This window comes from Mauremys mutica, chromosome 4 (assembly GCF_020497125.1).
Source record: "Mauremys mutica isolate MM-2020 ecotype Southern chromosome 4, ASM2049712v1, whole genome shotgun sequence".
Taxonomy (NCBI): domain Eukaryota; kingdom Metazoa; phylum Chordata; order Testudines; family Geoemydidae; genus Mauremys; species Mauremys mutica.
Genome location: NC_059075.1, coordinates 62,511,233 through 62,523,369, shown reverse-complemented (window position 1 = coordinate 62,523,369; position 12,137 = coordinate 62,511,233). Strand labels below are relative to the sequence as shown.

At 51.4% G+C, this 12,137-nt stretch overlaps 1 protein-coding gene across 2 annotated transcripts in view; it reads left to right on the top strand.

Moving 5' to 3' along the window:
• The window catches only part of SPTBN5 (spectrin beta, non-erythrocytic 5), a 150,404-nt gene extending 148,846 nt beyond the window's left edge, over nucleotides 1-1,558 (top strand). For both annotated transcript variants that reach the window (XM_045012303.1, XM_045012304.1), the window contains one exon: nucleotides 292-1,558. In XM_045012303.1, the coding sequence (XP_044868238.1) occupies nucleotides 292-437 (146 nt within the window). In that variant the 3' untranslated portion in view covers nucleotides 438-1,558. The remainder of the gene's footprint in view (nucleotides 1-291) is intronic.
• The last annotated feature ends 10,579 nt before the right edge of the window (nucleotides 1,559-12,137 follow it).

Here is a 12,137-nt window from a genome sequence, read left to right as displayed (position 1 = left end):
CACTAAACTTTTGGGTAGTGGTATGTGTACCATGCTAGCATCACCTCCCACTCCCAGGGCCCTCTGGAATTCAAAGTTACATCACCGTAGCTCCTACCAGTCAATAGCAGGGAAGAAGGACTATGGCAATTGAGAATTAAGGTGTGGATGCTAATGCTATGAAATGGCTTGGGTTAGCCTGTTGTAGAGAGACCTAGCGAGAGCCTCCTTGACAAGCACATCTGAGGGGGGAGCCCATATTTCGGTGTTCCCTATCCCAAGAAAATGAATACAGCACTAATTCTTTTTCAGGAGCCAAGGCTGAGGATCAGAGTGTGCAGACCAAGCGCTTAGCAAATCCACTGACCCAGATGAAGGAAGATCTAGCGATTGAGGGCAGGAAGGAGAAACACAAGAAAGATAAGAATGTCTTTCAAAAGCTTTTTTCCAAAAAGTAAGAGCAGCAGCACAAGAGAGCGCGCACTCTTCAGTTTTCTGGATGAGACAGACTCTTCCCCATCATAGCACCCTATTGCCTTGGAGTCCAGATGGACAGTGAGCAAGTGAAATGTGTATGGGAGAAGGGAATGCTCAAGCATTGGGAAAAGACACAGCACTTGGAAAAGAATAGAACTGTCACTGTTTTAACAAATTGAACTTGGGTGGATCAATCTACCTGGTTCTACCAGGCCTTTAGAAGGCTTTTGTTTAAATTGAATGCTCATGAATGTGAGGAAATAATAGTGCTGGCTAATGTCTGGTATACTTCTTATTCCCACCCGTCATGGCAAATTGTGTGATGATGACTAATGTCTACCAGGGACCAAGATGAGATACAACTGAATTCATATCCACCTATTGCATAAGCTGCACTTTGATCCCAAATCTCCATAGATGAACCATTATTATATTCACCCCGTCCCCCCACCCCGCACAACGTATCCACCCAATGTCTTATTTTACCACTAAGTTCTAAAAGAAAGGTGCTGTTGATTCCATTGTTGTGAAAGCTTAAATGCACACAGCTTGCCATTACTGTTGTGAGTGGCACTCTGTGGAATCATAGTACAGAAGTGTAAGAACATGGAATCATTCCATGAAGTGACAAGAATCGTTTCTGCAATGCTTTTAGCTGTCACTATGGAAAAAGAGAGAGGAATATTTCCTACTCATATTAAACTTTCAGGTGTTGCTAGATTCTTGCAGAGCTCCCCATCAACTGCCAAAAACAATTCATTCAAGAACCTCAAAATGCTGTGGGATTCAATTTAGTGTCTACAGCTCTGTCTATACCCTCAGTTTCAGGATTCTTTATTTATTATGCAAATAATTTTAAATAAAAAAAGGGAGGGGGGCACCAGATTTGAATGGAACGTAAGTAACTGGAACTAAAATGAATGACCTCCCTAAAAATGATGTATACTTGTGTGTGATGCTAGCCAAATAATCATGTAAAGTTAAAAACTTTAGAACAGAGGTCGGCATCCTTTCAGAAGTGGTGTGCCGAGTCTTCATTTATTCACTCTAATTTAAGGTTTCACATGCCAGTAATACATTTAAATGTTTTTAGAAGGTCTCTTTCTATAGGTCTATAATATATAACTAAACTATTGTTGTATGTAAAGTAAATAAGATTTTTAAAATGTTTAAGAAGCTTAATTTAAAATTAAATTAAAATGCAGAGTCCCCTGGACCGGTGGCCAGGACCCGGGCAGTGTGAGTGCCACTGAAAATCAGCTCACGTGCCGCCTTCGGCACGTGTGCCATAGGTTGCCTACCCCTGCTTTAGAAGCAGTGTTTAGATGGCAATTTCTGAGGCTGTTTGAGGGGAAATGCATTCACCCCTTTGCAACAGGCAAATAATGTATAACAATGAAGTCCACCTGTCTTAGGTTTTTATATGGCAACTACCACCATGAGATGAAAGCCCAGGAAAGAGAACATATGGTAGGAAAACTCTGAATGTCATCTGGTAAACCATTACTGCAGCTATATGCTAATACTTCAAATTTATCAGCACCCATGCTCAAAGGGTTCTGTGTGCTTTAATAATAAAAGACAGATACAAAACTTGGGTCAATCTAGCAAAGGAAATTAATGGAAATTATGTCTTCCTTTAATTGTTGTTAACTGCAAACTGTGTTCTGATGAAACCTCAGATTTTTTTTAATCGATTCATTTTGAACTTCTTGTTCAGTCGCTAGTAAAAAGTTTAAATCCAAAATATTTTTCCTGCTTCTATTTAAATAAAGTCACCCAGTGGTAAAATTATGGCATCTTTCAATTGTCTGAATTCTTAATAGCCTCCTTTGAGAACCTGTTTTGTGCTTTTGACTGCCAGCCCACTGGGAAAGACTGAAGTAAAAGTAGATTTTTAACTTTTCTTCCACTCCAATGCCAATTGTGATACAGAATTTCATTCCTTCCCATTCTTAAAATCAGGTATTGTAACAAATACTTTAAAGAGTGCTCATAGCAAATGTAAGTAGAGCCAACATAAAACACAAAATGCTGTTCAATGTTTGTTTATGCATTAAGTTTTTCACTAGGCCATTGCACTTTATTCAATTCTTTACTTCAAAAGACTCTTCTTCAGCAGGTAAAAAGTACTAACATTTTTCCCAAGCAGTGACTTAAAATAAAAAGTATGGCAAATGGCCGGGGGTGAGGGGCACAGAACCAAAACTCTGTCTATTCCTGGCCTCTCCCTGTCCATTCATCATTGAGGGGAGGAGGAGCTCTAAGTGGGTGTGCAGCATCCTTTACCTCTGAGGACCTGGATCCAAATTAGGCAGCCTGCACTGGGCCATGCAGATGTGCAGACTGTGAGCCGTGTTTATATGGACAACGTGGTCACATAGCTTTGACATGTTGTCCACACTCTCACTTCAAGTGGGTTGGGGGGTTGGCTAGTGACTTATTTTAGTTCCTACTCTGCTAAGGTTTGAATTAGTAGTAGTACTAGTGCATGTGGTGATGTAAAGCATCTTAAGTGCACAACTCCATGCATCAGTGGTTCTCAACCTATTTATCAATGTTACCTGGGCAGCAGGTTGAGAACCACAGCGTGCCTCCCTTCCCCAACCCCTCCCCCCCCATAGACCCTTATGCCCAGCACCTCATGCCCACAGAGCCCTCTTTGGAGTGGAGCCCTGGCTGAGGGGAGGGGGGGCGTGGCAGGGACCATGGACCCCGCTGGGTGAGGCCAGGTGGCAGGGCAGTTGGGTGGCAGTCCTGTGGGGTCAGGCAGCAGTCCCGGACCCTACGGGCCCGGCTGGCATCCGAGGATCCCAGCGGGCCAGCCTGCAGCCCCAGACCTTGCGGGGCCCACTAGCAGCCCCAACCCCTACCCCATGGGGCAGATCCCAGACCCTGCTGGGCCAGCCGGGGACCTTGGACGCTGGGCAGCAGACCCGAACCACAGACCCCGAGTAGGGTAACAAAGTGTCTGGTTTTCACGCAGAACACCAGGTAAAAAAGAGATCGTGGTGGCTCCAGTCAGCATTGCTGACCAGGTCGTTTACTATCCGGTTGGCGGAACATGCAGCGTGGCTGGCATGCTCCCTGATGGCCCACGCAGCTCCCAGGAAACAGCTGGCATGTGCCCCCTCCATTGTAGGGGCAGCAAGGGGACTCCGCAAGCTGCCCCTGCAGCTCCCATTGGCCGGGAACCATGGCCAATGGGAGCAGTGGCGCCTGCGGATGTGGCAGAATGTGGAGCCCCCTGGCTGCACCTCCACATAGGAGCTGGAGGGGGAACATGCCACTGCTTCTGGGAGCTGCTTCAGGTAAGTGCCACCCAGAGCCTGCACCCCTGAGCTGCCCTCCCATGCCAACCCCCCTGCCCACTCTCCTGCCCTCGGTCCCAGCCCGGAGCACACTCCTGCACCCCAAAGCCCTCATCCCCAGCCAGAGCCCTCATCCCCCCCTGAACCCCTGAACCAGCCCAGTGAAAATGAGCAAGTGAGTGAGGGAGGAGCGCGAGTGACAGAGAGAGGGAGAGGGAGTGAATAGGGGGCAGGGCCTTGGAGAAGGGGCGGGTTAAGGGTGTTCGGTTTTGTGCGAGTAGAAAGTTGGCAGCCCTAGACCCTGTGGGGACAGACGGCAACCCCAACGCCGACCCTGGGCTCTGCTGGGCCAGCTGGCTAGCATCACCCGATCCTAGACCCTGGATCCTGAGGGGCAGGGTGGCGGTGGGGAGGGACGACTGGACCCGGGAACCAACTGAAGAGGAGTAGAAATAGGCCCCAAGTCATAGAGCACCCCCTTGTCTAACGTCCTCCTCCTAGTGTTGAAGATGGCCACTTTGGCCAGGGCCAGGACGAGATTGATGAGGAGGTCTCACGACTTGGTGGGGCCTCGGACAGGGTATGCAAATATAAACAGGTGTGGGGAAAAGTGCAGCCAGAACCTCAACAGCCCTGGCCTCTCTGAACTGAGTGAGGCCGTCATGGTCACCAAGTGACGATCCGAGAACAGGGCCAGCCGAATGCCGGAGGAGTGGGCCCATGCGAGATGGAAACATGATTAAATAAACGCAGTCCAACTGAGAGTGGTGCGACCCATCACCCTCCACCTGGACATAGGTGAAGGTGGTATTGTCGTCTGGGTGGTGGTCACGCCAGACGTCCACCAAGGAGTGATGGTCGACAATCACCGCCGCCCTGCCCCTCAGGATCCAGGGTCCAGGATCAGGTGATGCCAGCCAGCCGGCCCAGCAGAGCCCAGGGTCGGCGTTGGGGTTGCCGTTTGTCCCCACAGGGTCTAGGGCTGCCAACTTTCTACTCGCACAAAAACGAACACCCTTAACCCGCCCCTTCTGGGGCTGGGTGTTGCCGAGGTTGTACCAGGTCACCTGCTGCACATCTGGGCCTGTGTGGAGGGGCTGATATTGAATCTAGTCAACATCTGTGCCCCGAACGCGGCCCGGAGCGGGTGCATTTTTACCAGCAGGCGTCCACCTTCCTTGGCATCTTGGATCCTCGCGAGTGCCTGGTCCTGGGCGGGGATTTCAATATCACCCTTGAGGACCGGGATCGCTCAGGGCTCGAGAGCAGCCAGGCTGCTGCAGGTGTCCTCAATCTCCCTGAGGACACCTGCAGCAGCCTGGCTGCTCTTGAGCCCAGATGTGCAGCAGGTGACCTGGTACAACCTCGGCAACACCCAGCACCTCAGGCTGTAGGTTGGAGGAGAGCAGGGTGGCCACCCCAGCCGGATGGGCGCTGAGGTGACTAAAGTACACCCCGTCCCCACACTGCAGCCTCCGCCTAGCCTCGGCAGCTGGAGCCGTGTGGGTCTCCTGCAGGAAAATCACAGAGTACCCCTTCTCCCAAAGGAAGGAGAGCACCTGGCTCCTGCGGAGACCCACCCTACAGCCCCGGGTGTTCAAGGTGGCAAAGACAGTTGGTTTTATAGTGAGGATTGGGGAGGATCCTTGTGGGCAGGGGTGTCAGCAGCCCCCAGCAGGCCTCACAAAGCCATGCCCGACTCCGAAAGCCATCAGGGAGTCACGGAAGTTGCGGGCCCGCCGATAGGCAGCGATGTCCTTTCTCTCGGTCCCCCTCCCCTCCTGCAAAATGGCCTTCATGGCCTGGAGGATATGGAAGTCCCCCCAGCGCTGGAACGTGAGCTTACCCTTACACTTGAAGCCACGGGTTTCCAATAGGAAGTGGTGCAGCTCGTCCCGCAGCACAGCGGGGGACGGGGTCACAAACCTGCTGCCATCTTCCAGTTGGGCCCCCATGGAAGTCCCATGGCCCACGGAGATGGGCAAACAGGGGGCAGACCCCCGCCCGGCATGGTGCCTGTAGCGGTGGCACTGTGTGACCCGTCTCCAGCTCTGGTGGGGGAGGGGAGAGTAGACCCTAGAGGGTCGGGGATGGGGGACACAAAAACTGCCCCCTGAAGGTTGTCTGAGGATAGGGGAAACAAAACAACCCCGGGAGCGGCAGCAATATGGGGAGTGGAGGGGAAGGGGGTGGGAGCAGGGCTGGGGTCAGCGCCAGGAAATGAAGTGGAGGCAAAAGGATCCCCAGCAGGCATGCCACCAGGGTGCAGCACCTCTCAACCGGATTCAGGGGCCGAAGGAGCAGGGACAGGAAGTGGGCCCTCACCGACGCCAGGCCCGGGTGCTTCAACAAGCGCAGCACCCTCAACCACGGTGTCAGGTATGGTGGCATCAGCAGCAGGTTCCCCCCACTGGGAAGGGAGTCTGCCCTGCCTCAGAAAGGGGTGCACCCAAGGGCTTGGGCCCTGGCCATCGCCACCAGGGGCTCGGCAGCCAGGAGCAGGATGCCGTCTGAGGCCAAGCAGTTGGGTGGGGGTGGCAGGTCCCGTCACCCAGCAGAGGTAACACCAGGCCGCTCCCAAGGAGTAGCGCACGCGGTAATGGGCCTCCTGGTCCTGTTGGGATCCAGGAAGTGGGCAGGCAAAAGCCCGCCTGCGGCTAAAGGACCTCCCACTAGCCTAAGGGGAGGCTCCACAGGGCCAGGATTCCAAATGATTGCGGGGGACAACTAAAGATATAACAGGAATGGGAGTGAGGTCACAGGACTAAATGAAGGGAACTGACCAGGGACACTGAGCAGATTGCCCCAGACAGTGCTCACTACTCCTCGAAGGTGTCAAGGGAGCCCACAGGAACTCTGGCCGCATGCAGGAACAGACTGAGGAGCGGAAATAGGCCTCACAGTCGCAGGAAACCCTATTGGCCACCCTCCGCTACCTGGTTTCGGAGATGGCCATTTTGGCCAGGGCTAGGAGGAGGTTGACAAGGAGGTCCCACGACTTTGTGGGGCCAAGGAGAGGGAGTGCATAGATGAGATGATGAGGGGAAAAGTGCAACTAAAAATGTAATAAGATATCTAGAAGGAGCCGGAATAAGGGCTGCAACCTGGGGCCAGAGTCTCCCTTATGCCGCAAAAGGGGCAGGTGTCTGGGACGGGAGTGAACCACTCCAAGTACACGCCCCTGCTCATGGCTCCATGAAGGAGCTGCCAACTGATGTCCCCTGCAGCCCTTGGGGCCAGGGTGGAATATAGGCTGGCCCACTGGGGCTCCTCACCCTCCAGAGGTGGCAGGAGGTCCCACCACTTTGTGTCGGGGCAGGACGCGAGAGTGAGGACATGAAGCGTGTGGCGCATGAGTGTGTACAGATGTTTTCTTGGTGCGGGCCGGAACCGAACTGGCTGCAATTCATGCAACTGGCTTGCGGTAAAGGGGTGGGATGGCTGGGTAGGTCCATGGGGCAGGGGCCCAATGAAAAGGTCCGGAGGGCCTGGGGTGTAGGGCGGGTGGGGCGTGCCCTCTCACAGGACCCAGTCAAGGAAAACCCGAACAGTGGGTGGCAAAGCAGCCCTCACCTCCTGAAGTATGCACCAGGGAGTATGAGGCCTAGAGAACCCCATGGGCAGAGTGAGCATCAGGGGATCCAGCCACTCTCCCCGGTCATAGTCCAGGAGGTCTCCAACTCTGGTGACTTCTGCCAGGTTCAACGTCTGGCGCACGAGGGGAACTCTGCCACCTGCACACGGAGCTGGGGCTTGTGTAGCAGGGGGCTCCATGAGGAAATCTGCCCCCACGGTGGCTGCCATGGACCTGGTCAGCGAGAGCGGTTTCCAGGTCTGGAGGCGGGCCTGGTAGAAGACTGGCAGACCTCTTGGATGGAGCTAAAGGAGCTGCCGGTCATATGGGAGCCCTTGGAAGCGGCGCAGGAAGAGCTCTTGACCCGGGCAGAGGAGGCTACCGAGTAGACAGTCTAACAAGCCTAGTCACCTGGGTCCTGGACCACGAGGAGCACGTCAGCAGCATATGCTGACAGGACCAGCCACGCCTCCAGCTCTCGCAGCACCAACCCCGTCAGCATCTGGCAGAGGAGGAGGAGAAGGGCTCAATTGCCAGAGCATATAGCTGGCCCAAGGGCGGGGGCACCTCTACACCCCCGCCTGAAGCTGACCATCTTGGTCAGGGTCTAATGGAGCCTGACCAGACACTCCGTGGAGGCGTACAGCACCTGGAGAAACCTGACAAACTGGGGCCTGAACCCAAATGCTCACAGAGTGCCCAGGAAATACCTGTGGTCCAAGAAGGACCCCTTCAAGCACCACCCCATCATGCATTGCCTGGGCACAAGGGTGAGATAGGGGGGGCAAGGGAAGGTAGGGGAAAAGGGGCGCTGGCTAGGAATGGGGCAGGGCAGGAAAATCACAGGAGGGCACTGAAAATGTGAGGGTGGGACAGGCAACCAATGGGACACCCAAAGTCTGGCGCGGGGCAGGCGCGGTAGCAAACACTGAAGGGCCAGGGTGGGCCAGGCAGACTAACAGACAGGAAAACTCCCAGAGGGTCAAGGTGAAAATCGGGAGAGGGGGCAGGTGGGGAAAGGGGCAAACTAATGCAGAGAGGCTGGGGGGGCCAGGGAAGGGCGGGTCTGTAAAACTCAGCTGGGACTGTTTGGGACTATGGGGCAAAGCAGCTGGCTGTGTCCAGGGGCAAAGAGCAGGTCCGGGTGGCAAGTGGGGGAGGGGAGCAGATGAGCGAGGGAGAGGCCTCCCCACAACAGCAGCAGGCATGACCACCACCCCAGGAACAGAGATGTTGGAAGTCACTTAGCTTGTGACCAAATCCCCTCCCCTCCTCCTCGAGGGTAGCAGCAGCCAGAGGCGATCCAGGGATGGTGGTGGTATCAGGTGTGCTTCTCCAGAGGGCAGGCAGAGCCCCCGACCTGCACAGCAGCAGTAGCCCAGGGGAGAGCTCCAGCCAGCAGGGCAGCCAGAGCAGAATGACCAGTGGGCAGAGGGGGAGGTACCCCTCACGGAGCCCTGGTGGGCCAAAAGTAATGTCAAGGAGGACTCTAAAGACATTGATTTTTAAGATCTTAGTGATTAGTTTATTACCTGAGCAGGGTCTTGAACCCTGGACCTTTAGATTAAAAGGCTGAGAGTTTAACCAACTGAGCTGCACACAGCCAGCATTCTGGTTCCAGGACCTTGTGGGGCCTGCCAGCAGTTCTTGTCCCCACTGGGCTGGGCAGCAGCCCTGGGCCCCACCAGCTGCCCCAGACTCCCCGGGGCTTAGTAGCAGCCCCTGCAGCCCCAGCTCCTGGACCCCGCTGAGCTGTTCAGCAACCCCCAGACCCTGCTGGACTTGGCCGCTGCCCCCACATCCCAGGCCCCATGGGGCTGGCCAGGAGCACCCATCCTGGACCTCGTGGGGCCAGCCTACAGCCCTGATGCTGCCCCTTGGAACCAGACCTCATGTTCTTGAATTCTATAACCAAACGTTCATTGTCTGTGCCTCTCTCTGCTCCCTCACCATACCCCATGCATAGTGGTTGTCCTGGGTCAGAGACAACCCAGAGTTCAGCAGCACATCTGTGTGAGTTCACCTCCCACCCCAGGAAGAAGGCACCTTACTTGCTCTGCCCTCTGAGCACTTGAGTTGACTGGCCACCCTGCCAACCTCAGCCAAAGTTGATTCCCTTGAACAACCCCATCTGCTGGCTATCTAATCAGAGTCGGTGTGTTCATGTAAATTAAGCTTGCTCCTAAAGTCTCTCTCCCTCCCTGCTAGCTGGCAGGGGAGAATTAATTCAGTTCATTTAGACCCTGCTTACATCTACAGTACATAGGAATGTATGTTTTTCTTGGAGGATCAAGGATGAATATGGATTGAAAAACCCTTCAATAGTATGAACCTGTCATAGGTTTATTCCCCACTTTGAATTTTGGGCGTCCAAAAGATGGGGACCTGCATGGATCCTTCTAAACTTAAATCCTAGCTTAGATCTGGTACTGCTGCCACCAACCAAAAAATATAGTGTTTTGGTACACTTTCTGTTCCCCGAAAACTTTCCCTGGGGAACACAGATCCAAACGCCTTGGATCTTAACACAAGGAGAAATTAACCATCCCCCCCTCCTTTCCCCTCCCTGGGTTGCCTTCAGAGGCTCCACACTGCTTCAAACTCCTTGAATCTAAAACAAAGAGGGATTCACCTTCCCCGCTCTTCTCTTCCCCTCCCCTGCACCTATCCCTGGTGAGTCAGACTAATCCCCTGGGGTCTCAAACAAGGGGAAAAAATCAAACAGGTTCTTAAAAAGAAAAGCTTTTAATTAAAGAAAGAAAAGTAAAAACTATTTCTGTAAAATCAGGATGGAAATGCTTACAGGGTATACAGCTTATAAAAACTAGAGGGACTCTAGCATAAGTACAAGTACAGCAAAAAGGTAAAATATTGTTCCAGCAAACACACATTTGCAAATACAAAAATCAATCAAAAGACTAATCCACCTTTCTAATACTCACTATACTGAATAGAAGAGAATATTTCAGGAAGCTTGGAGAGCCTGGCTGTAGGTCTGGCCTCTCTTAATCCCAAGAGAGAGCACTCCCCAAAACAAAGAACACAAACAAAGGCTTCCCTCCACTGAGGTTTGAAAGTATGTTGTCCCCTGATTGGTCAGGTGTTAGCCAGGTTTACTGAGCTTGTTAACCCTTTACAGGTAAAAGAGACCTTAACCCTTAACTATCTGTTTATGACAGAATCAGATCCTAAGTCACTGTAACTCCTTTGACTTCTGTAGCACTATGCTGATGTGCCCCAGCTGAAGATCTGGTTTTTAAATGCTTTGTGTTCTGTTCAGAAAAGTTTCAACATCCTTTTAATGTACAGAAAGGTTACAAAGTCTGTCCCCCTAGTTCCAAGTCACATTCTTCAGTGTATCCATAATTAAATGAAAACCAGACTAAGTTTTCTTTGTTTTTCTTTCAGCAAAGCGGTATGAAGAATTTTCCCTTTTTTATTTTGGCTAAATATTAAATATTTCTCCATCCCACCTATTAAAAATACTTTGCATAAGATGTTATAGGCAATGGTTTTATAAAGGACAAATTTCCTATGTAAAAAATGCCATAACTGTTTACTCAATTCTGTATTAACTTTGCCCTGAGCTCAGTTTGTACAAAGGAATAAGAACATCTGGGCTTATGTCTTCTTGGCCCAGTAAAAGTGACTGAGACATGTCTCCATTACAGCCACTTTTTTCAGGGCTGAATTTGGCCCATGATATTCTTTAAAAGCATCACACACAAAGTAGTTAATACAAATAATTTACACTATAGCATGTTTCCACCAGCAGAGTCTCAAAATCATTTTACTAACTCTCTAAAGCTTATTTCACGCACCACTGAAACGTATCTGATCTTGGATGGTAGAATGTGACACCATTTCTGTGCCCATTTGTTTGAGGGAATGGAAGGAATGAATATTTTTTCCACTAAGCCACAAGGGGAACGTAGGTAGGTAGAATGGAATTCTCCCATTAGAATTTGGCCATGCTACCCTAACTCTTTTTACTCTTATAATACCTGGTCTTCAGTGCTGAGCCCACATAAACTCCCATTTAAGTTAAAGGGATCCAAGTGCTCCAGACCTCTGAAAATCAGGCTTTTCATGACCGCAAGTGGTCAGGGCTATTGTTTGTAATGTATCATCCCAAACTCCGCACCTCTGACAACATTCCCGCAACACCATGAGGGGATGACGGGGAGGGGGCAGTGGCTTAGTACTGAGAAAAGAGTTTCAGAGTGGTAGCCACGTTAGTCTGTAGCAGCAAAAACGACAAGGAGTCCTTGTGGCACCTTAGAGACAAACAAATGTATTTGGGAATAAGCTTTCGTGGGCTAAAACCCACATGGAGTGAAAAAAGTAGGCAGGTATAAGTATCCAGCACATTAAAAGATGGGAGTTGCCTTACCAAGGGGGGGGGGGGATCAGTACTAACAAGGCCAATTCAATTAGGGTGGATGTGGCTCATTCCCAACAGTTGACAAGAAGAGGTGGAGGGAAAATTATTTTTTTGTAGTGACCCAGCCACTGAGAGAAGAGTGTAACTCACTGAACTACCAACTGGATTTCCTGGGAGGTCTCCTACCAACCACTTATCAGGCCCCACGCTCAGCGCTTATAAGAACACAGCCTGAGGTTGGTATGGCTGCAAAAACTGGATTTTTTTAATAAAACTTGTTTACAGCTAAGACAATTTGAAATGGACAAGATGAGAAATACACAGATGCCGTACCACTTCATACAATGTAATAGGTAATCAGCAGTGCCTCCAGTAAGATATTGGCAGAACACTGTAACCTACAGTGGGTAGA